Source organism: Equus caballus, chromosome 9, assembly GCF_041296265.1.
Source record: "Equus caballus isolate H_3958 breed thoroughbred chromosome 9, TB-T2T, whole genome shotgun sequence".
NCBI lineage: Eukaryota > Metazoa > Chordata > Mammalia > Perissodactyla > Equidae > Equus > Equus caballus.
Genome location: NC_091692.1, coordinates 28,672,386 through 28,697,385, shown reverse-complemented (window position 1 = coordinate 28,697,385; position 25,000 = coordinate 28,672,386). Strand labels below are relative to the sequence as shown.

The window sequence follows — 25,000 nt, the reverse complement described above, 5'->3', positions numbered from 1 at the left end:
TCAAACTTTGACACCTTATAAACATAAATATTGATAATTCATGCAAGTAAAAGCATTTCTCTTAGTAAAACTGCATTTCTGAGTTAAATTGAACTCAGTCATAAGAAAGTGTTTTTAATATACTTTGCTGAATTGAATTTCCTAACCATGATCAGTGCCTTTTGTATAATGCTCTTATAGCTAGCCACTATGCTAAACCTTCTTACTAATTCTAATAAATTTATATTAATTCCATAATAATAAATTCTGTAATAATAAATGCATTCAAATTAATTCTAATTCTGACAAATTTTCTCAAGATGCTTTTTGAATGATCTGTGGAGTCAGCCATCATGTGTGAATAATGACACTCCTTTCTTGTCTGAGGATGCAGTCTAGGTCCTTGGTACAATGTTGAATAGAGGCAACAATGGTAATCTTAACAGTGAACACATAAGTATTTGCTCTGTAGAATCTAAGTGTTTTAGATATATTGGTTTGTTTAGTCCTCACAATAACCCATGAGGTAGATGGTATCACTATTCCATTTTACAGGTGAGGAAACTAAAGGACACAGAAGTTTTCTTTTTAACTTGCCTGAAGTCATACAAGTGGATAATAGCAAATTTAAAATTTGAATCCAAATGGTTTGATTCCAAGAGTCTTTACCATTCTTGTTTTAAAGGAACTTCTTCCAAACGCCCCCAGTCATTAAGAATATGTGTGTTTATGTGTGTGTATATATCATCTATGTCTTTGGATTTATTTTGTGTTATCTTTTAAAATTTTTTGTGAGGAAGATTGGCCCTGAGCTAACATTTGTTGCTAATATTCCTCTTTTTGCTTGAGGAAGATTGTCGCTGAGCTAATATCTGTGCCAGTCTTTCTCTATTCTATATGGGATGCCACCACAGCGTGGCTTGAGAAGTGGTGCTAGGTCCATGCCAGGGGTCTGAACCTACGAACCCCTGGCCATCAAATCAGAGCATGGGAACTTAACCACTGTGCCACCAGGATGACCCCTGTGGGGTTATTTTTTTGATTTATTAGGCTATATTTTTAGATCTTTAGCTTTCAACCTAATTCCAGACCTAAGTGAAAGGGTATTTTTAACTGTCGAGGGAGATTACTATTGTTATCGTTATTATCTTTATTAATCTTGTTTCATCCAGAACCTTTGTGGAGACAGGTGGGTTTCTGCTAAGCTTCATTTGCTGACAATTTTTTGGATCCCAATTTTTTACTAAGGGTATAGCCCCTTTTGGCTTACTTCAAAAGTCTTGAGTCCAGCCTGTGTGGGCCATAGCCTCCCATTCTCCTGGCCTGGGGCATTGACATTTACCACAAACACAACTCTGGTCTTCTTGACTGCTGACCACTTACCACTCAGTTTCTGCTGATGGCTACTTCATTATTATTATTATCATTGTTATTATTATTATTTGGCAGTGGGGGATTTTTCTTAACTTTCTTGGGAATGAAATAATATGCTAAAAAGATTTGGATTTTTTTTTATTTGCAATTTATCCAAAATCTAGTGGTGTTATACTGAGAGGGCTTTAAAAATAATATCCCAGGAAACTGGCTCAGAAGTATCAGAAACTTGTCTTAAGTCAAGCAGTTACTAAATGAAAGAACTGGTACTGGAATTCAGCTCTTAACTATTATACAAACTGCTTCAGGTTAAATGACTCAGTCTCCTACATGCTCTCAAGGGTTTCTGACTTCAGGAACTGTAAAATTCTTGAAATACTTAGTCGTTTATTTACAGGCAATGCCCACTCTTTGTAGCATGATTATTAGAAAGTTGATGAATTATCTGTAGTAAAGATAATTAAAATACTTTCTCTCTCCTCTCAATTCTGTTTTCCATACATGTTCACTGGCCTCACTACCCAAATAGTGTCTGCTCTAGGAAAGAAACTGAAATTTAATTATTATTAGTCTCAGCTAAACATAATTAAGAACATAAACTATGCTGTAACATCATCGTGCATTTGGAATCAAATGTAGATAGTTTTGGATTGCCCCCTGCTCTGATCATTTATGGCACAATTTTTTGTGGTTGTGTAGGTAATAATGACGTGACCACCTGAGCTCCCGTGTCAGAACCTTCTCCCTGTTTGTAGTCTCATTTCCTGGATAGGAAGACTCACTGTGGGTGCCTGTGAACCTGAGTGGGCTTTAAGGGGTCAGTCTCTCAGATAAGTTCCCATAATGTGTGCAGCTAAGATGCTAGAGAAACTGTGTCTGGGATTACCTCATCAGATCCAAGAGAGGTAGCCTGAAACTGGATTAACAAATTCCAGTGGGGCTAAATGGGAAGAGAGAAGTCAATGTGTGGACAAGTTTGGAATCAAAAGGTAGAAGGTGAGCCTAGAGGAATTCTCAGCAGAGGCCAGATGTTGGCTGTAACTGAGTATTTGGTGCCCCAAATCTTTAGCATATGTCTTCCAGGAGCAGTTAATTGAGCAACCAGGGAGACAATGCAGTACTCCCTGTGCCCTCTGCTTGTCTTTGCCTCATTTTCTCCCGACATTAACTACTCAGTGTTTGGATAGTCATTCTTGTTACAATGATTCTAGAACATTGGTTTACACCTTTTCCTGACTGAGACAAAATACCCATAATTCAACATAGTAATTGAATGGAATGGATTTGACACTAAAACAGTAATACTATGATCTCAGCATCTGCAGAATATCCAGCAGCTATGCAGAAACATTACCACAAAGAGCCTACTCTCAACCAACTTGAATTTAGAGATAATTTACAGAAAGCATAGTATGGTTTGGGGTGAAATAGGATTAATCAAGTGGTTCTTACTTAATCTGAGGCAAGGTTTCTCAATCTTGAGACTGTTGACATTTTGGGCTGGATAATTCTTTGTGGTTTGGGACTGTCAAATATATCAGGATGTTTAACAGCATCCCTGGTCTCTACCTACTAGATGCTAATAACACTCACCCCCCAGTCATGACCACAAAAAAGTGTCTCCAGGCATCACCAAATGTCCCCTGGTGGCAAAATCATTCCCAGTTGAGAACCACTAGAGAATAGTTGTTCTGTTGGAAAATGGGCTAAGAAATGTTGGGATGAGCAAGTCTGGAAAGACAGATATGACAGACTGTATTTGCTAAAAATGTCTGTAACTGCAACATTTCCTGTCCCATGTGCTCTTCCAGAATCTTGCCAATCCCCCATCAAAAGGCGAAATCAACCTGGGCAGAACTTTAAGACTGCCTGAATTAATACTATGCAGCAGAAGTTATGCTATATGACATTTCTGCTATATGCTAATAGGTCATAAAAAGTGATACTTACTGAAACAGGTTCATTTTTGCCTGTCACCCAGAAAGCCAAACACTGAGATGACAAGATTGCAGCAGAGAGAGTGTTTAAGCACAAGGCAGCCAAGTGAGGAGAATGAGTCTCAAATCTGCCTCCAAAAAATGGGGACTCAGGGATATTTATGGGATAGAGGGGTAAGATGGTCTGAAATGTGGAGATAGATGATTGGAGGTGAGGAGAGGTGAGTAATTGATGATCTGCACAAGCGTAGTCAGACTTTATGCCTCTTCATAGGGCGCATGCTCACAAAATGGTGACATTAGCATGAGGTGAGGGTGGAGTTTTAGTCTCCTGACGTCAAAGATCACTTATGGGCATCTCCATGGGCCCAGTTGCTGGGTTGGTGGTCTTAACTAGCCTGAAGTGGATGAGGGGTTCTAATTCCTGAAAAATAGCTCAAACATGCATTACCATGTGACCCAGGTACCAGGGAGATGTTATCTATAGGAACCTCGTGGGAGTCAGAGAACATATTGCCTAAACAGCACAGTAACAATGGGTGGGTTAAACAGCTAAAAGCTATAATCAGTAATTATAAAAAGGGGGAAAAAAACTTTATTTGCTAGCTACTTAATCATCAATGGCTAATTGTTTGCTCATTTCAATCCCCACTATTCTTTGATCATTCTTTGTTCTTGAGGGATTCAGGGCGACAACCCATCTAGCTATTTCCTGCTGAATTGAGTCATAGATCTGGGTTATAGGAATGAAACTATTTAAACTATTTAGCACTCATTTGGAAATATTCTCTTGTTCCCAGCTTCAGATTGACATTTTTCATTATTAGAATTTTTGTACCTTGCTCAATAGTTTTGGGACAACATCTAAAGGCACATTTTAAATCAAGTATCCAACCAGAAGGATAAGAAGTATAGACAACCCAAATTTTAACAGTCCCTGAAAAATAGACCTAATCCCTTGAGGAATCCAAGAAAACCGTCCTGAAAACCAGCCTGGACCTGGTACCCCTGGGGATATGTGCTGTAGCGAGGTAGCTTGTTGTCTGATTTTCTCTATGTGAGTCTCAACCTCTGCTGAGGTGTTGATGTACATGCAACGTGATGAGTTAGCTATTGCCAACTCCTCCTTGTTTGGCTAGGGTATAGTCTAAAGCTATCCAATTGTCCAGAACAACCCTTGCCAATGAATCTAATGCTCTCTGTTGGGCTGCTATTGCCTATGCCGTTTCATTGGCAAGTATCCCCAAGGTGAGAGAGAGATTCCTTATCATGTGCTCATGGGCTGCAACACCCCACCAAGGCAACGAAATTCACCCAAAGAAATATTTGGCACCATTCTCTTGGAAGCCAGGCAGGTAATTGTTATCATCACCTGACATGGACCTCTTAGTTCCAGAAAAAAGTTTAAAAGAACTGGTCCAATGTTGGGCCTCTCCTGCTCTGTATATAGATAAAGGTGTCGTTAGGTAACCCAAAAGACAGTACCCCTGTATTAGCCAAGTAGCCAAGCAATTGTAGGTCCAACTCTGATGATCAAACTCACATACAAAAACATAGCCAGAAGGGACACATACTGTCTGGATTCCTGGCATGAGCATTTGGACTTTTGTGTTATTTAGCCATAAGGCTCTTACTTCTTTAGAGCACTCACAGAAACTTTCCCTTGAAATTATGGAAAGATTTGAATTCATTCATACCATTTGAAGGATGTTTAGCCATGTAAAATAAGCTGTCACCATGGATTTTTACATATAGGTTATGCGGGAGTGAGGATGCAGTGGCTTCACTCTATATCTTAGTTTTTTGGTGGGCCTGAATAATTATGGTTAGTGTTTGGATGCCAGTAAAGTTTGTTACAGGGATTACTAAAGGGTCCTGATGTTCATGTACTGAGTGAACTTTCTAATGATATATCCAATATTTAGTAAGGTTCCCAGCTTTTGCCAAAGATTGTGAGATGCCCACAAGTGAATTGTCCTTCCAACAATAAACAAGGATGAAATAATTGATCAGGGAAAAGATGAAGCCATATCTTAATGAGACCATGATTGTCAGAGGAGTACTTCTAAAAGATTAGCAACAGGCTGTACAGTTACTTAACTGGCACTTGCAAAGAAAATGGTTCAACCCTCGTAGCATGCCAGTGAATGCGCAGCCGGTCTATGAGACGTAGAAAAGTATCACAAAGAGAACAATTATCAAAACAAGTGTGGCTAGGATGTAAGAACCCCAGTTGGCTGTGGATGTCTCTCTCATGACTTCTTCCTTTTCCTGAAAAGTAACTTTAGGTCACTTAGAGGTTCACAAGAATAAGAGGCAGGTAGTAAGGAGAAGTCAGTATCTGAAGTATAGAATGAGCCAAGGTCAGGACGATCTTGGCTACGATGTTTTTCCAGGCTATGATTCCCATTTCCCATGATGTTCTGGTAGATGGGACCTGGTGGGTCTGATGATTCTCTTGGGACCAGCTTGATTCGAGTGTGGTGGATCCACAGCTTAATTCTATTCAGTGTTCTTGAGGAATGGGTTACCAGCAGCACTTCAAAGTGCCCAGTCCAGTGCAGGTGGAGTTGGTGCTCTGGATGCTTGTTTCTCCAGAACTTTAATAAGACCCAGTCTCCAGGACATAGGTGATTTACAAGAACATCTGTGGGATACGTTAACCTGCTAGAGGCAAACTGCAGTTAGAGTAGCTCCCAAAGACTATACATACCTGACAGTGTCTAGTTTTTCAATCTGAGTTCCCTCCGGATCGCCCAAGCCATATTTAAAATATAGGAAGGGTCTCCCATGTAACATTTCATAGGGTCTCAATTGGAGCTTGCTTCTACTGGCTACCCTCACCCAGAAGAGGGCAACTGGCAAGACCTCGTCCCAAGTTAAATTAGTCTCTTGGCAAATTTCAGCTAAAGTCTTTTTAAGGGTGAGATTCATCTTTTCTGTTTTGCTAGTAGACTGCGGCCACCAAGAAGCATGTAGTTTCTAGTGAATATTCAGGGCACCGGATACCTCCTGTGTAATCCTTGCTATGAAAGCCCCACTGTTGTCACTCTGAATAGACATTGGTAATCTAAACCTCAGAATTACTTCTTTTAATAAGGCTTTAACCACTTCAGAAGCCTTTTCAGATCAGCAGGGAAAGGCTCCTACCCAGCCAGCAAACATGTCCATGAACACCAGTAAATACGTGAAATTCCCGGCAGGCTCTTGGCATTATTGTGAAGTCAATCTGCCAATCTTCCCCAGCTCTGGTGCCTCTGAATTGGACTCGCTTTAATACTGGTGGTGGGGGGGGGGTCCCATCTTCAGGTTATCTTTGGCACATGTCATACATTTTTGAACCATCTTTTGAATGGTCCTTTGCCTATTTGGTCCTGTAATAAATTTGCCTATAATAAATTTCTGCATCCATTGGAGGACGGCATGCCTCCCATAGTGGGTGCTCTGATGTATACGACTTATTACATCTTCCATAAGATGTTCAGGGACAAGGATTATTCCTTGCCTATTATAAATCCACCCTTCTTTGCTGTACCTATAATCCACATCCTGAGAATAGGCAGGACCAAGTTAAATCCCCATTCATTGGCCCTTTCTAAGTCTTCAGGAGAGTATTGGGAGTGGCATTTTTTAATCCACTTCAGGAATCAGGGCCATCATCAGGGACCTGGGTACTTTTGTTCTGGTGGCTAGTTTCACAGCCTGATCTGCCCGATTACTCCCTTGGGTAGTTAGACAGTCCAATTCCTGGTGTCCTGGACAGTAGACAATGGACACTGCTTTTGGTTCCAGGACAGCTTCTAGTAAGCCTAAAATTTCCTTAGCATATTTAATCTCCCTTTTCCCTGAAGTCAATAATCCTCTTTCAAGATGGCTTCATGGGCATAGATCACTGAAAAAGCAAACTTGGAATCGGTAAAAGTGGTTGCGCTCTTGTCCTTACCTGAATGGAGGGCTCTCATCAGAGCTATATAAGTTCTGCTTTTTGCACAGAGGTATCTGGTGGCAGGGCTTCTGCTTCCAGAGTCTTTTGATGGGTTACCACCACATATTCAGCTCAGCGTTGTCCTTGTTCCATGAAGCTCCTCCCATCTGTGAACATCTCAAGGTTTGGGTTTTCCAGGGGCAGGTCTGTCAGATCAGGATGGCTGAAATAAACTTGTTCCATTGTCTGAATACAATCATGTACACATTCTTCAGTACTAGTGGGAAGAAGAGTGGCTGGATTTAAGAAGAGACTGCTTGCAGAATGATGTTAGGATTGTTGAGCAGTATGGCTTGATACTTGCCTAGGCTCCCGGAGTTGAGTGAGTATCCCTCCTTTTGTTCCAAAAGAGCAAGTACATTGGGGCCTGCCTGGTGGCACAGCGGTTAAGTTCATGTGCTCCGCTTTGGCAGCCAGGGCTCTCCTGCTCGGATCCTGAGCGTAGACCTATGCACCGTTTACCAAGCCATGCTGTGGTAGGCGTCCCACATATTAAATAGAGGAAGATGGGCACAGATGTTAGCTCAGGGCCAGTCTTCCTCAGCAAAATGGGGAGGATTGGAGGAGGATGTTAGCTCAGGGCTAATCTTCCTCAGAAAAATAACAACAAACAAAAGAGGAAGTACACTGTGAGGAGTGTGCACAACGGTAGGCTGATCCAAAGTAAACTTTTCTCCCTACTGTAAGAAGTCACAGATGGCTGCTACCCGTCTCAGGCAGACAGGCCATCCTTTAGTCACCATATCCAACTGTTTCAAGAAATAGTTAATAGGCCTTCTTATGTTACTCAAATTCTGGGTTAGTACCCCGAGGCTAACTCCTTGCCTTTCATTTACAAACAGGTCAAATGGCTTTCTTTCTAATGTCTGGGAGGCCTACAGCAGGTGCAGTAAACAGCTTCTCTTTAATAGTTTGGAAGGCTTTATGAAAGTCTCCAGTCCAATTAGGGGGTTCATTGTTTCCACCCTTGAGAGCCTTATAGAGGGGCTTGGCTAGCAGTCCAAAATTAGGGATCCAGATACTGCAGAATCCCACGATGCCCAGGAGTCCTTGTGATTGTCTCCTAGTAGTGGGCACTGCCACCCTAGTCAGTGCTTCTCTCCTGTCAGGGAGTAGGTTTCTTTGCACCTGTGACAGTTCAAAACCCAGATACTTAACAGACAGCTGTGAGATCTGGGCCTTTTTCTTGGAGAACTTGTAGCCTCACTTGGCTAAGAAATTTAGAGTCAGAATCATGTTCTGGTCTGAAGTCTCTTTGGTCTTACCAGCAGTCAGGATATCATCCACTTATTGGAGAAGAGCTCCTTCTTTTAATTGAAGACTTCTCAAATCTCTGGCTAAGATTTCTCCAAAGATAGTGGGAGTGTTTTCAAAGCCCTGAGGAAGGACAGTCCAACAATACTGTTGTTTGGCTCCAGTCTCGGGATCCTCCCATTGGAAAGCAAATAGCTCCTAAGAGTCAGAACTCAAGGGTATACAAAGAAATGCATCTTTGAGGTCCAGAACTGTAAACTAACTGAAGTCTCCAGACAAGGTGGTAAGCAAGGACTAAAGGTTGGGCACCACCAGATGGATATCTTCCGTGATCTGGTTAATTGCCCTTTAAGTCTTGCACAAAGCGATATTCCTGTGTGCCAGGCTTTTGCACTGGTAAAACTGGTGTTATATGGGGACTGGCAAGGGTGGATGAGGTCATATTTGAGAGAAAGTCAGTCAATCGAGGTTGAATACCTCACCTAGCATGTTCCTTTAATGGGTACTGCCTCAAATTTGGAATTTTTGACTTGGGATGAATTTTAACATGTGTAGGCACCACTGTCTTTGCCTGTCCCGGCCTCCCATCTGCCCATACATCCGATCTTACCTCTTGTAAGATTTCTTCTGGGATCTCTATTGGAGGCTCCCCAGTTTGTTCTAAGTGCCCCTTGGAGGGCACAAGCCTCTTCAGGTGGTACCTTTAATGTCCATTCATCCAGGTGCAAAGGTTACTCTGGTGCTTAATTTGCTCAGCAAATCTCATCCCAGCAATGGAACAGGACACTCAGACGTGTACAAGAAACTATGTTTTAAGTACAGTTTTCCACTGTAGGGGTTCTAGAAATTACATTTTCAAGGTTTCTCCTGAGACCCCCATCACTACCATTGTTTTTTCAGAGTTTAGAAAGCTGAACATTCAAAACTGAGTAAGTAGCCCCCATATAATCAGAAAGTCCAAAAGTTGGGGGCTGGCTCCATGGCCAAGTGGTTAACTTTGTGCACTCTGCTGCGGCAGCCCAGGGTTTTGCTGGTTTGGATCCTGGGTGTGGACATGGCACCTCTCATAAGGCCATGCTGAGGCGGCATCCCACATACCACAACTAGAAGGACCCACAACTAAAAATACACAACTATGTACTGGGGGGCTTTGAGGAGAAAAAGGAAAAGTAAAATCTTCAAAAAAATAAAAAGAAAGTCCAAAGGTCTGTTTCCCACTGTCATAGTCAGCCGGAGCTCCACAAGGGAAATTGTGGCAGTCAGTGAGGTCAGAATGAGCCCCTGTGCCCTGTGATTCTTCATCACTATCAGTGACCTGAGGCATTTGGGGCACTACATGTTGCCCATCCTCTTCAAGAGTTTCATTTAATCTGGAGCATTCCTCTTTTCAATGACCCTCCTTCTTACATTGGGCACATTGGTGGGGTCCTACAATAGGGTGTCCCTTGCAAATTGAAGCTAGGGGCCCAGGAATACCTACCTTAGATTGGGTTCTTCTTTGTGGCAGAGCATGAAACAGTCCTTGAGTCAGTGCAGCTGCTAGGAGGGTAGCTTGTTTCATCCTCCATTGCTCCTTTCTTTCTTGAACCTGGTCTCTGTTATTGAAAAGTTTGAAGTCAATCTCAACTAATTGTGACATCTGCATCCCTAGGGTCCCTTCTAATTTTTGCAGGTTTTTTTGTGAATATCTGGGGCACTCTAGTTGATAAAAGTCATATTTCCCATTTTTAAATTCTCTAGTGCTTCTGGATCTATAGCTGTATATTGCCTTTATGCCTCAAAAATTCTTTCTAAAAATTCTGTGGGGTCTTCGTTAGGCTTTTGCTTTACTTCCTGTACTTGATTTAGGCTCCTTTGTTATGGGACTCCTTTTCAAAACCCTGCTAAAACGCAGTCCCGATAATGTTCAAGTCTGGTTCTATCCCCTGCATTTACATTCCAGTTGGGGTCAGTTGTTGGCGCTGCTACAGCTGCCTCATCCCTCACAGGGTTGCCCAGGGTTTCTGTGTGTAGCTGATTTGCTTTCTCCCTAGTTTTTTCTAAAACCATCCGGCACTCAAGTGAGGAGTGTATTCAATAGGTTTTTTACATCTGCCCAACTCAGATTATGGGTAGCAAAAATTGATGAGAAAAGATTTTCCATTCTTTTTGGGCCATCTCTATAGGTAGGCATGTTATTCTTCCAGTTAAACAAGTATGAAGTTGAAAAGGGAGAATGGACCCAAATTAGTCCCATTAGCTGCCCAGTTGCAGAGTCTATACCTCCCATGAGGACTTGCCTTAACAGATACTGCCCTACCTGGGTTTGGGCAGCTCTCTAGCCAAATTGGGTACCCCTGGTGGGTATGAGAGGGGGAGACCATTCCTACATTTTGACCCTCGGAGACCAGGGGAGCCTAAGCCTGGGATTGTGGCTCAGGTGGTGGTGGCAGAGAAGGGACAGCACCACCATATGGGGGTGGAGGAGGAGCAGCTGGAGTATTCGACTGAATTATGAGTAAATCGTCTTCCTTTTCATTAGAATCACTAGAATTAAGCAAAACAGGTTTATTTTAATCTGTCCCTCTTGTTGAACCAAAATCTTGCATCTCTACTATGTACATTTATGCTGGTATAACAATATCAAAAGACTGAACATAAAGTATTTCATCCCATTTCTCTTCCTGTTTATAAAACAGGTCTAATTGCAAGATTTTACTATAATTTAAGGATCCATTTTTCTCCAGAGTCTAAAGAATATTGTAGCCATGCAGGGTTACAAAAAAAAAAACCATCTTTTTCCTTTTCATGGACTCATAACTGAAAGTTGTCCAATTTTGAAGAATGCTGCCTAGGGGGCTGCAGGTGGGAATGAAATTAGTGTTACTCATTGTTTCAGAATTTAGACATGGCCAGTCAGAGTATACTTCTGCTGCAGCTAGATCTCAAAACCAAACCAAGCCAAGAGAACTTCTGTGAGCAGATCTCCTCATTCTTCCTTAATATTGGGCATCCCCAAAACCAAGACCATCACAATGAAGGCCAGACCAAAGCTTCGTTTTTTAGGAGTCACAGAGGGTGTCCCCTGCCAGACCAAGGTTTCCTTTTTGGAAGTCAGACCAAAAGGAAGAAGAAATAAGAATCACTTCTACTGAAGTTTACTCACCAAAAAGACGTCTTCCAAACCCAGAAAGCGTCTCTCTACTGCAAAATGAAAATATGCACCAAGGAGTTGGCAGTACCAAGCCAGGAAAGAAATCCCAGAATAGTCCCAGGAGAAATGCTCCCAGCAGCTGCTGGACTTGTCCACAGGTTCTCCACACTGGCAAGGGACTGACTAATCTTGGGCAAAAAGGTCCATCTGGACTTACCTCCTGGCTGGCTCACCAAAATGTTTCTAAACCGGGTTCGTTTTTGCCTGTTGCCCCAAAAGCTAAACACTGAGATGGTGAGACTGCAGCAGAGAGAGTTTAATCACAAGCAGCCAAGTGAGGAAATGGGAGAACAAGTCTCAAATCTGCCCCCCAAAAATGAGGACTCAGGGATATTTATGGGGTGGGAGGCAAGGTGGTCTGAAGTGTGGAGATAGACGATTGGAGGGGAAGAGAGGTGAGGTAATTGATGATCTTCACAGGCGTAGTCAGACTTCATGCCTGAACATGTCATAGGACACATGTTCACAAAATGGTGACATTAGCATGAGGTGAGGGTGGAGTTTTTAGCCTCTTGACATCAAAGATCACTTATGGGCATCTCCATGGGCCCAGTTGCTGGGTTGGTGGTCTCAAATGGCCTAAAGTGGATGAGGGGTTCTAATTCCTGAAAAATAGCTCAAACACGCATTACCATATGACCAAAGTGCTTGGGAGATGTTATCTATAAGAACCTAGTGGGAGTCAGATAGCATATTGCCTAAGCAGCACAGTTAACAATGGGTGGGGGAACAACTAAAAGTTATAATCAGTATTTGCAAAAAGGAAAAAAATAACTTTATTTACTAGCTACTTAATCATCAATGGCTAACTATTTTCCAGTTTCAATACTGCTTCTGCCTGGCTCATTCTCTCTCTCTGGGAATGTTTTTCCTTGGAACCCAGCTACCATGCTATGAGAAAGCCAAGACCACATGGAAAGGTCTACATGGAGGCACAAAGGCTGCTGCCCTGAGCCCTGGCTGAACTTCCAGCCAGTGGCCAGTAACAACTTGCCAGTCACGTGAGAGAGCCATCTTGGAAGAAGATCCTGTCTTCAGTTGAGCCACCCCAAATGGCACTGCATGGAGCAGAGATGATCCTTCTCTACCAAGTCTCACCCAAATTTCAGATTCATTGGCAAAAGAAATAATTATTGTTGTTTTAAGCCATTAAGTTTTAGGGTGGTTTGTTATAGCAATAGATAACTACAGCAGTAGGATAGGTAAGGGGTAGTTGATATAGAACTGCTTGCGTAGGTCAAGACTAAATGTATTGAGGATCATGAGTTGTTATCCTAGCGACTGGCACACAGTGATGTGGTTCTGACGGTAGGTTTGGACCTTGTAGATTGCCTCGAGGTTGGAGCACGAAGTACTTGAGAATTGTTAGCAAATACTCAAAGAGAGACAAGTTAAGCTTTCTTAGCCAAGGAAAGGTGGGCAATCAATAGAGGCAAAGGACATGAGGCATGGGAAAGCTTTAGCAGCAAGTATGAATAATAAACTTGAGGGGAATTTGGGATAAGGACAAGGAGGAAATACCATTGATGAGAAGCTGGAATCTGGGTGGAGAATGGTCACAGGGAACCTGAAGCATCTGATAGGAACTTGACATTTAGCTATCATGCTATCCTCCTTGCCACGGATCAAGATTTAAAAGGAGTTGAATATACTAAACAGTCAGGTAGGGGATTCATGGTAAACTGCAGTAAAGAATAGTCATCCCACCTTAATAGTGATATATAACAAGTTCCAACATGCACGGAGGCTACTGAACATCCTGGTTAATGATGCAGATTCTAAATCTTGACTGCACCACTTACTCACTGCATGGCTTAGAGAAATCACTTGTGTTTCTCTGTGCCTCAGTTCTTTTTTAGAAAATGGAGACAATAATAGAAACTATCGGTTGCTTTGAGGATTAGATAAAATAGTACCCATGAAACACTTAAATGAGCCTGGTACATCTCATGTACACAATAAATGTTGACCTTTAAACTTTATTTTCCCTTGTGATAAAATGTGTCACTGGTGTTAAGCATCCAGTGGTATTCCCACTGTACAAGCATTTGGGGAGCAAGCAACACACCCCACCACCTTCAACTGTCTCTATCGCTAATTCTTTTCCATTCAGCCCTATAAACTGTGTTGTCCTTTACCGTGTCACACAACAACAAATAATAAATAGAATCATGGGAATGACAAAAGATTTGCCCTAAGGTCAATATAAAATATATAATAGATTCATTTTTGATAGTGTTTTATGCTTGTTTTCCAGACTTAAGGGGAGAAAATTGGGCATTGTTTGAGATCATTTTATTCTAGGAAGCATAACTGTTTGTAATTCTGCATCAAATTTATCCTAACTCTTGTGGTAGTCAATGCATAATTTCTCTATTGGTTTACATGATAATAGGATTAATGATATTTGTCTCTGGGAAGAATAAAAATATTTGTTAAGTACTTAAAAAAATTCAAAAAAATCTCATGATCCTCTTATGAGGTTGTATTTTGAAGGACTTATGAGTTTATACACATAGAATTGTTTGGAGATAAAATTATCAAAAATTAGAATAAAGTAATAATTTGTCTTATTTACAGTATCTCTGCCAAATCTCATTGAAATATATTTACATGCCCTTCCAATTTTGAATGATACAAGGTCAACATTGTTTCTATTATCTTTGTGCTAATAATAAGACCAATTATGAGGCAAATAACAATGTCCTTGTCCTCTGTAGAAAAATGACACTAATGACACATCATCATCAGGACTGGTTCTTTAGTGATTGAGAAATAGTTATATATTCTACTAAAACATTCTTAATAGTACCTTGAATATCCTCTGTCACACATATAGTCTTTACTTTTCAAAATACTTCTTAATACATCCCAAAATGTTTTATGAAGTATTCACTCGTTCTTTTTTGAGAGGCTACTATGCGCCAAGTATTGTACTAGGCACTGGGGAAAGAGAATCATTTAAGACCACAGCTTGCCCTTCAAGGGGCTTGCAGTCTGGCTGAGTGGATAGGGGTGGGAGGACACAGACAGACAGCTCTTATTTACGTATTTAATGGTTGAAGTATAGCGAGAAAGGTTCTTTCTAGTTACTGGGAGGGGCGTCTGGAACTGCTTCTTAGAGGAGGCAACCTTCGAGTTGGGCCTAGAGACACAGGTGTTTACTGGATGGGAGGAGGAAAAGAGAGGTAGAGGAGAAACATTCTGGCAGAGGGATTTCAGGAAAAGTCCTGAAGGTGGGAAGGAGCCCTGTAGGGTATCTGAAAGGTGCAAGGGAAAGTGGCTGTGTAAGAGGAAGTTTCAGAGGGGCAAGAGGCTGCTTGGTGGGGAAGCTGTGGGTATCACTATTATGAAGAGAGGTGAGGGGGCCAGTCCGGTGGCGCAGCGGTTAAGTGCGCACGTTCCGCTTCGGCACCCCAGGGTTTGCCGGTTCGATCCTGGCTGCGGACATGGCACTGCTTGGCAAGCCATGCTGTGGTAGGCATCCCACATATAAAGTAGAGGAAGATGGGCACAGATGTTAGCTCAGGGTAGGTCTTCCTCAGCAAAAAGAGGGAAATTGGCAGCAGTTATCTCAGGGCTAATCTTCCTCAAAAAAAAAAAAAAGGGTTGAATTAGGCATTTGACAGGCACATCAATCTATAGGTAATGTTAAGATATAATTATGGATGTCAAGATGGAGAAAGTTTTATTTATTCTGATCTCTCTCAAGAAGCAAAGGGAATATGGGTGAAAGGAATTCTTGGATTCATCACCTAGAGTCTGGGGGACCTTCACAGAGCTTTGGGAGAGGAGGTGGATCTGGTTAACTTTAGGGTTTTGGTTCCCCTGAGTCACTTGTAGTTTTCCTCCGTCTTCCCCTGCCACGATGCTCAACCTTTCCACCAAGTAAGAGTCAAACAAGCATTTCATGCAGTGAGATTGGTCTTAGGCTGTCCTAGTCTGCCCCTGATTGTAATCAGGACAGGGGAGGGTTGCAATCTGCAGAGGTACATTGGGTTCTGTGACTGTCAGTGTATCTTACTGTGCCTTGCTCCATTAAGGGAAGTACCTTGGGAATGTGCTTGCTGTCTCGTGGGTCATCAGGCAAAGAAGCCCTGTCCCATAGTCTTTACTGTGCATTGTCATGACTTAAGGCATGCAGCTTTGAGGAGTTTTTTCCTCAGTATGCTGAACTAACAATTACATGATAAGAGCTTAATTTACATGCATCCTCCCTACATTTCTCTGAGTGTTCAGTGGGTAGTTGCCAAGTAACTGAGAATGTGTCTAGACACAGACATTTCTATATTCAACCACAAGGTCAATTTTCTGAGCTACGAAGTCAAGTGCATGTAACCCCTGCAACAGAACGCACAGAATAAAGACAAGATAAAATGTTCAGATCTAAGAAAGGGCTATTGCACTTTGCTATCTATAGGGACTTTGTTCACCAAAATAACTCACTCGTGCCTTCCTCAAAATAAACCTCCAATTAATAAGAAAACTTTGCAAAGGAAAATGTTAACAGCAGGCCAGCAATTTATTTTTTTCCTTTACCTGGGAAATGAAAGAGTTGCCTCAGTCAAATCCCCTTGCTTTTATGCTAATAATCAGACCTCCTGGTAAAAACGCTAATGGTATTTATAAGTAAAAAGATAATAGAGAGCTCTTATCTGTGAAATGCTTTCAGCAACTGTTCCAGTTTTCTGTTGCTACACAAGATATCACCCCAAAACTTAATGCCTCAAAACAATATTATTATCTTTCACCTTTCAGTGGGTTGCCATGGCGCAGCTGGGTGACTTTTGCTTGGAACTTCTCCTGTGATTTTAATCAGATAGTACTGCAGTTGCAGACAAGGCTAGCTGGACTTCAAGGTGGCTCACCATGCTGCCAGTTGATGAGACTGGGAGCTCAGCTTGGGCTACCTACCTATTTGGGGCCTCTTCATAGGACTTTGGTTATCACAGCTTGACTCCTGGGGTCCGAGAGGGAAAGTCCTGAGAGAATGTTCTAACAAACCCAGGTGGACTTAGACTCTGAAGTCCCAGAATGTCTCTTTGGTTCCATTGTATTGCCCAAGGGCAATGCAGACTCAAAGGGAGAGGAAATAGACTCCACCTCTTAACAGAGCAGTAAAATAGTCACATTGCAAAAGAGCAGGTAGGTTGGGAGATGTCAGTGAGGGCTTCTTTAAATAACGCAATCTGACACAGCAAGATATGCCTAGTTTGTCTAGTTGCCTCCTGTAAATAAACCTGGTATTTATGGATCGGTGGGGGCATGATGAGATTGTTACATAACCTAGGAAATCAGTGGGGTTTAATAGTTCTGCATGCGTTGTTTAAATCTCTCATGTTAAATCTAAAGCAGCACATGTTCTAATGCAGGCTGGAGAGGACATTTCTTAGTTATATTGGTCATGTAGGGCAGGAGTCAGCAAATATCTTGATAAAAGGCCAGATAATATGCATCTTAGGCTTTGCAGGACATATGGTCTCTGTCATAGCTACTTAACTCTGTCGTTGTAGCACAAGAGCACCCATGGACCATACATAAACAAATTGGTGTGGCTGTGTCCCTGTGAAACTCTCATTACAAAAATGGGTGCAGGCTGGATTTGGACAGTGGGCTATAATTTGCCAACCCCTGATCCCTGATCTCTCCAAAGAAAGAACGCTTAGCCTGTGGCTTGCTGGTGAATCATTAGTAAATGTGATAGTAGGTAATATCTATAAACTCTGTCAAGTCCGATTTAATAATTTGACTCACATGGTCCATTATAGAGCCTCTTTAATATCTATCACAATGTTTGTACATAATATGGACACTTAGTATCTGTAAATCAGCCAGTAAACAAATATTAATTGAATTCCAATTGTTAGCACAGCATTATATGCTGAGGTTCAGGATTTCCTAATTCAATTGTATCTATACTAATTGCACTTAGCTACATGAGAATGGCAAATGACAGAGCACATATTTTTCATTGTTAAAGCAGAAATTCGTCTTAAACCTTACTTCGTTATTGACAAGAAATCCAAATTTATTATGGGCTATTTAGAGGTCATAGAGTATATCTAGACTACTTTTAAAACATTTTTAACACAAAAGAAAAATAAGCCTCCTAGGAAATAGTCTCCATTAAAAGTTTTCTTTTTTCTATAGCAGAATTTCTTCAATTGGAGGCCACTGCTATAATATCTTCCCAAATTTAAGCTTGAGAGCCAAGAAAAAGAGGATAAACTGGGACATGAGGTAGATCGTCAACAACAGATTATTGCATAGTCAACAAACTTTTTTTTTAAACCTTTCAAAACACTGGTGTATAAAATAAATATTTCGACTCTTTCTTCCTTTGGGAGCTTTGAGTTAATAGCAGTGATTTTCTAAAGGGGTTAACAGACGGCAGTATTTTTTGGTATGACTCTTGGGGGTCGAAAAGACAGCAACTGTAAGGAAAGAAAAAAAGGAGAAACTTGTGTAAACAGAATATGTGAGCTCATAGTCTTTTGATTTTGGGGAGTGAAGAAAGGTTCACAATAGAAAGTTACAGAGAAGAACTTGTAGTTGTGACAGATACAATAAGCAATACGAAAACTATAGACATATTTTTAGCTCTGATAAAAATAAACTGTTTCTGGGGCTGGCCCAGTGGCATAGTGGTTAGGTTCTCAGGCTCTGTTTGCCAGCTTGGGTTCGCGGGTTTAGATCCCAGATGAGGACACACACACTGCTCATCAAGTCACATTGTGGCGGTGTCCCATATACAGGGTGGAGGAAGACTGGCAGAGATTGTTAGCTCAGGGACAATCCTCCTCAAGCAAAATGAGGAAGATTGACAACAGATGTTAGCTCAGAACCAATCTTCCTCACCAATAAATAAATAAATAAATAAATAAATAAATAAATAAACCATTTCTCAAGATAGTGAAATTTTAATTTAAATATGGACTCAGAATGTTCCTCTGTGTTATTTTCAACAGAACTTCCTATATTGTATTTTAGATAGAGACATTCTTAAAGAAAGTTGTGATCATATTTTAAAAGTATACAACAGAAAATATTGGAAAATATTTTTTTCCAGTGGTAGAAAAGAGAATTATGCCCAGCAAAACTCAAAAATCAACAAAAATCACCACAGAAAACATTTCATTAGTTGTTCCACCTTTAAAACTCATGTTGTGGTGACATGCTGATTCCCAAAGGGAAGAACACAGGAGCATTATATTTTATAAATCAATGGCTCATTGCTATTTGTCCCTATTTTAGTAAACAAGATATCCAAGCCAATGTGCAAACTCACTCCTGTCCTCTCCCCATGAAAGCATGATACAAAAATCCCAGGGCAGGCCCAGATGCAAGGGAAGGAGATAAGGACAAGACAGGAAAGAAGATCTAAAAAAAAAAGACAGAGATTCTTTAACTTCTTGAATTGTGCATCAAAGCACAGATGGAAGGCTTTCTGTAAGAATTAATACCGTGATAGGATTCTCAGTGGGATTATTGTTTGAAATTTGCATGTTTCCTATTTTCCCACATGAATTGAAATTCCTCGAAGCAAACTTGCTAGGGGGTAGAAGTAGACCGCATGCCTTTGCGTTCTGCCCCTCCTTCCGCATTTTGGTACCAAGGCTTAAGTTCCATCTTTATTATCAAATGTAACATTATGTAAAATTTACTTGATACAAGTTTTGTTGAGCCAACTAGAGATAGTCAGATGATCTTTGTGGATATATTGGAGAGAGAGTGGAGAGCAGCATTAAGTACTAAAAAGAAAAATAATGTCTTAGTGGAGGAGTTACTGAGAACTCAGGTGTCCAGAATGGTGATAGATCTTAATCACAATTTGAAAATGTAGAAAATACTCACAAGGCAGTATGTGTTTATGTAGCCTTTGAAAATAACAATAAAGACATCTTTAATTGCCTCTGCAACCCAAGGACAGCCTGTGATGAGTGGAGATGCGTGCCCTGCATAGAGTTCTAGCAGACAGGACTTTATCCTTTGTTGTGCTTGACTTTGTGGGGTGAGTTCAGTGTAAGAGGGTTTTACTGCACCACGGTTAATGGTGTAGTTTTCCAAAGTGCACAAAGTAGTTAAATACTGTCTCAATTTGTCTTTCCAACCAACCTATTATAGAGCAACTTGTAGATCTTTATAAGATGTTTTCTGTCATGCTCTGCTTGTCCCAACTTTTCCTGTGCTCCCAGCATCACCACGGCAGGAAGCTCGATGATCCATTCTGCTTAATGGCACATTGTCTTCTCTATTTCAAGTGCATCTTTTCTTCATCTTCCCTCTCCCAAACACAACTCCTTTTGCTAGGCCTTACATACAGTATTTTGCACCTTACTTCTCATCTCATTCTAACCCTTAGGAGACTCTAGCAACTTTTTCCTGAAAAAAATTTTAGCACCTTTTGTTTTGTTTTTAGGTCTTATGTATCTTCACCATGATTCTGCTGGAATTCGTGAACTGTGTTACTAGCCCCAGCTTGACAGGGCATTCCCTAATAAAGATAATGCCTAAACATCAGGTTATCAGTTTGTATGTCAATCCATTTCCACTCAAAGTTTTGACAGTGATGCCTAAATAGACTCTAAATCTTCCAGTTGAACACCGAGTACTAAATGCCTCTAACTGAGTGTTTTTGCCCAAAATATCTCCTGTCCTGAAAAGCCTACTATTTACTTGCTTTCTGGTGAAAATGCTATAATATTTCCCAAACTTTTCCACATGGTAACTTCCAAAAAGAAAGTCCATGATCAGCAATCATTTTAATACTTCTTAATTTCATAAGTTATTTATTTAATAACTAAGTAGATTAACTAGAATTCCTCACTTCCTAATATTAATATGGTTTTGCTCCACAATTTCATATTGATTTCCTTTTTCCTTTGCAGAAGGAGATTGGAAGGTGACTGTTATCACTGGGGATCTTGAAGATGCCGGCACCACGGCAACAGTATCCCTTTCTGTCTATGGAGAAACAAGATGTTCAGGTCCTATTATTTTGGGATCTGGGAAACACCAACTGTTTAACTCCAACAGTGCAGATATATTCAAGGTAAAATGGATAGGTTGTAACTTTCTTACTAAGATAATTAAAATATACATTCCATAATATGAAAGAGAATGTTTTTTGTTGGTTGGTTTGTTTTGGTATTGCATTTGCATTACATTTTCCTAATAAATGTGAAATCTTCTATCCTAAGGGAGTTGAGAAACAGGAGTAATAACAGGAATGTAAGATTTCATTTATTGCCCACTTTTTACTTGTATAAAGGCAATAAAGTATATGAACTTAAGGCAGTTTAAAATTACCGTGGAAAAATTTACTTCTAATCCTGACATCAAATCAAATATTTCCATATTTGAATGTGTTTTCTAATCCTTGTCCATATCCATGGAGTATGATGCTATGATGGAAAGGTGGTGCAGCCTACTGGCTACGACGTGGTCTGAGGAGTCAGATGGCCAGGATTCAAATGCTGACTTTGCCACTTACCAGCATCGTGCCCTGGACAAGTTACTTAGCCTCTCTGTGCTCAATAACCCATACCTTAACAGGTTATCATGAGGATTAAATGAATTAACCCATGTCAAGTGTTTAGTGCAGTGCCCGAAATGCTCAATAAATGTTTGCTATTAATATTGTTTTACATAAACAATTTTATAGCCTCATTTATATAAGGAGCTACATAGTCTCAATTATAATTTTTATTGATTACATATTGAGTATATGAAATTCACCATTTCATATACTATAGGTAAAATGAAACACTTTGCTACTGTTGGACATTTAAATGGCTTCTAGGTTTTTGCTATTATAAATAATGCTGCAATGAACATATTTTTGACCTTAGTTTCTTCTTTTTTCTAACCAAAGCTATCTTATTTCCTTATGAAAAATTCTGAGAAATGGGATTACTCTTGATTCATTCTGCGAAAGTACTTTGTAAAAGTTTCTAATTTACAGCACAGTGCTTGGAAGGACATAGTAAGCAACTGGTAAATTTTAATTGTTATTAAATCATTACTACACACCCCAAATCATGGTATCTATTTCTGCCATACATAGTGCTTGTTGGGCATTTGTATATCTTCACTGGGGAAATGTCTATTCAAATTCTTTCCTCATTTTTAATTGGATTATTTATCTCTTTACTAATGAGTTTGAGTTCTTTATATATTCTGAATGTGAGTGTCTTATCACATATATGACTTATAAATGTTTTCTCCTCTTTTGTGGGTTGTCTTTTAACTTTCTTGATGCTATGGCTTTGAATTACTTCTGGTATCCTTTCAATTCAGCCTGAAGGATTCCCTTTAGTATTTCTTGTAGGGCAGTTCTGCTAATGATGAATTCTCTCAGTTTTTCCTTATCTGGGAATGTCTTAATTTGCATATATAATTCTTGGTTGACAATTTTTTTCAGCTCTTTGAAGATGTCAACCTACTGCTTTTTGGCCTTCATGATTTCTGATGAAAAGTCAGCTGTTAATTTTATTGAGGATCCCTTGTATGTAATGAGTTGTTTTCTTTTGCTGCTTTCAAGATTCTCTCCTAGCTTTTGGCTTTAAGTTATTTGACTATGTTGTGTCTGGATGTAGACTGTCTTCCCGTTGGTTTTATCATCTACCATAGTTACAAAGTTGCTGGTTTTTAAGGATATTGCAGAGAGAGAAATGGAAGTAGATCAAGTTACAATGCACAAACCATCCTATTCTTACCAGCATTTATACTCTTCTCTGAATAAGTGCTCCTCAGATTGTTCTACCTTGATTAATTTCCAGAGTTCTTGAAGATTTGATTTCAATAATTTTTGCCATTGCTTTTATGGAGGAGTAGATTTGTGGAGTGCTTCAATATGCCGTTCCAAGTCTTTCTCTACCCCTTTTTATTCATATTGTATTTTGTTCTGTTTTATTGAAATTTCTATTCCTCTTTGAAATCTTCTATTTGTGGCTATGATTTCTATAATCTGCTAAAGATAAGTAAGAACTGGCCTAATGTAAATGTGACTTTGAGCCTACAATGTGTCAGGTGACCAAATCCATGAAATTTAAGAGTCACTGGCCAAGTGGTATTGAAACATTGACAATCTCATTACTGTCAGAACAGCAAAAATTTTCCTTTTATATAACTGGTTGTTGTATTTGGCAGTGTGAATTGACTGTAATGTTCTCCTGACCCAGTCATAGGTCTTGAAGGGGAACTTGATTGTAGAATGGTGTAGAGAATAGAGAAGGATTCTAGCTTCAAAAAAGGGCTGCAAAATGGTGTCAGGCTTTGTAGTAATTTTGGTAGCTACCCTCCATAGACTATAGAGTCAGACCTCTAGGAGCACCTAAAATGTCACTGAGAACCAGGCTGAAGGAAATGAGATATCCTCGGAAAAATGACCAAGACAAAAATCAGAGCAAGAGTCCGTTGTAGCAGAAAGTTTGAAGAGAGTGGCAGAGAGGAGTTCCTAGACCACAGGGACTGGATCTCATTCAGTTGCTAACTATTGAATCTTATCCATTGACTGGCATAGACTAGACACTCATGAATATCTGTTGAAAGCATGAAAGTTTAACGAAAATGACTTTGCTGAAATTTGTTTAATATTTGCTGCTTTCTCTTGGGGCATTCACTGTTGAATTTCCCTTGTGATCATTCTCACCTTGAGGGTATCATAAAGGCATTCCATGTATCTTCTGTGTTTATTATTTACTTATAAAGCCTCCTGGAGATTTAGCTGAGCTTCTTATTGTATTTCTCAAATTGGAACACTAAATACTATTCTCTGTTGCTTGGGAAAAGTTAGTGGCTAAGCCATTCACTCCTAGAAAGTAGTTTCCTGCTTCTTGTTTACTCTTGTATGAAGTCAATTAATTTTGTAGATGAATAGGTTTAATATTTATTGTGAGCTCATAGGGTACTTGCACAATCATTTGAATATCCTTTATGTTCCTGGAATAGGATGCATGGCACATTTTTGCCTTTTTAAAGACAATGTATATCAGTAGAATTTGAAGACCTATAGTTGAGTTCCATCTCTGACCTTTACTATCTAAGAAGATATGAAAAAACCACTTAACATTACTAAGCTTTAGTTTCCTCCCTTGTAATATGAGTATAATAATACCTTATAATGTTATTGTACAGATTGAAAGAGTTAAAAATTAAAACACTATATAAAGTATAAAACATTCTTGTCTTCATACTCCTGAGGCTGACTTTTACAATCCTGCCCACAAAATGGAGTAGCCTTCCTGATGGGGTGGGATTTAATATCATTTTCTAGATGAATGAGGGCAGAAAGGCAGCTTGGCAGATGGTTGATAGGTAGCTATTGCTGGCATGTAGGGTCTTTGTAAAAACATGTCTGGAGGCTGGAGTAGGAGAAAGGAACACAGGAAGCCAAGACTAGGCTGGCTGGGTTAGAGAAAGGCAGTGAGCACATAAGTAATATCAGGAACATTTATCTAGGGCCTTTTCAATGTTTAAAGGTTAGATGTCCATATGGGTCTACAAATTATTAACCATTAGCTAAATGAATGCCAGCATGTCATTTTGATTTTGGTGCAATTCTGTATGACTTCTTTTTTTAATATATATTTCCTTTCTTTTCTCTCTATCCTCCTTCTTTATCTTTTTCTTCTCCATTGATTGATTGATTGATTGACTTGAAACCTGGAGTTTGGTAATATTTCACACTGACTCCATTTGGCAGTTTAGGAATTGCAGCACTAAGTGATGCCATGTTGACACAATTGACTTGCCTGTGGATGTCAGATCCTAGGGACAGTTTAACTTGATCTTTTTCCTCAGTCACAAAAGTTGAAGTATTTTTCAATGACATCTACATTTGCATCACCAAATTTTCACACATGGATTCTTTCAAGAAAAGCCAGTAGAATTACTCTGCTTAAATATAGACTATGCTATAGAAACCAGAACCCTAATACAGAATAAATTACAGAAAGCAGATAACCACTTTTCAGAAGGACTAAATTTTCTCAGAAAGGCCAGATATTAAAACAAAAAGATTATTGACCTCAGATAGTAATCATTTCTAATTTATTGGAGTATAGCATGGCCTACTTCTGAAGAAGCCAAAACCTTTGTGGGGAGAAAAGAAAAAAAGTGTTTACTGATATCTACTCTAAGCTGGATGTTAGATACTTAGGAAAGCTGAAACATGAAAGCAAAAATGTCTTTCTCTAACCTCTCTCTCTTGATCTGGTGAAATGATGTCTATTTTTTTTCAAAGGCCAACATCTTTATTTGTAGTTTGATCACATC

The 25,000-nt window shown here is 40.0% G+C and overlaps 1 protein-coding gene across 14 annotated transcripts in view; it reads left to right on the top strand.

Annotated features, from left to right (window-relative positions):
* The window catches only part of RP1 (RP1 axonemal microtubule associated), a 439,962-nt gene that overhangs the window by 337,156 nt on the left and 77,806 nt on the right, over nt 1-25,000 (top strand). For all 14 annotated transcript variants that reach the window (XM_070222217.1, XM_070222225.1, XM_070222220.1 and 11 more), the window contains one exon: nt 20,611-20,774. In XM_070222217.1, the coding sequence (XP_070078318.1) occupies nt 20,611-20,774 (164 nt within the window). The remainder of the gene's footprint in view (nt 1-20,610; nt 20,775-25,000) is intronic.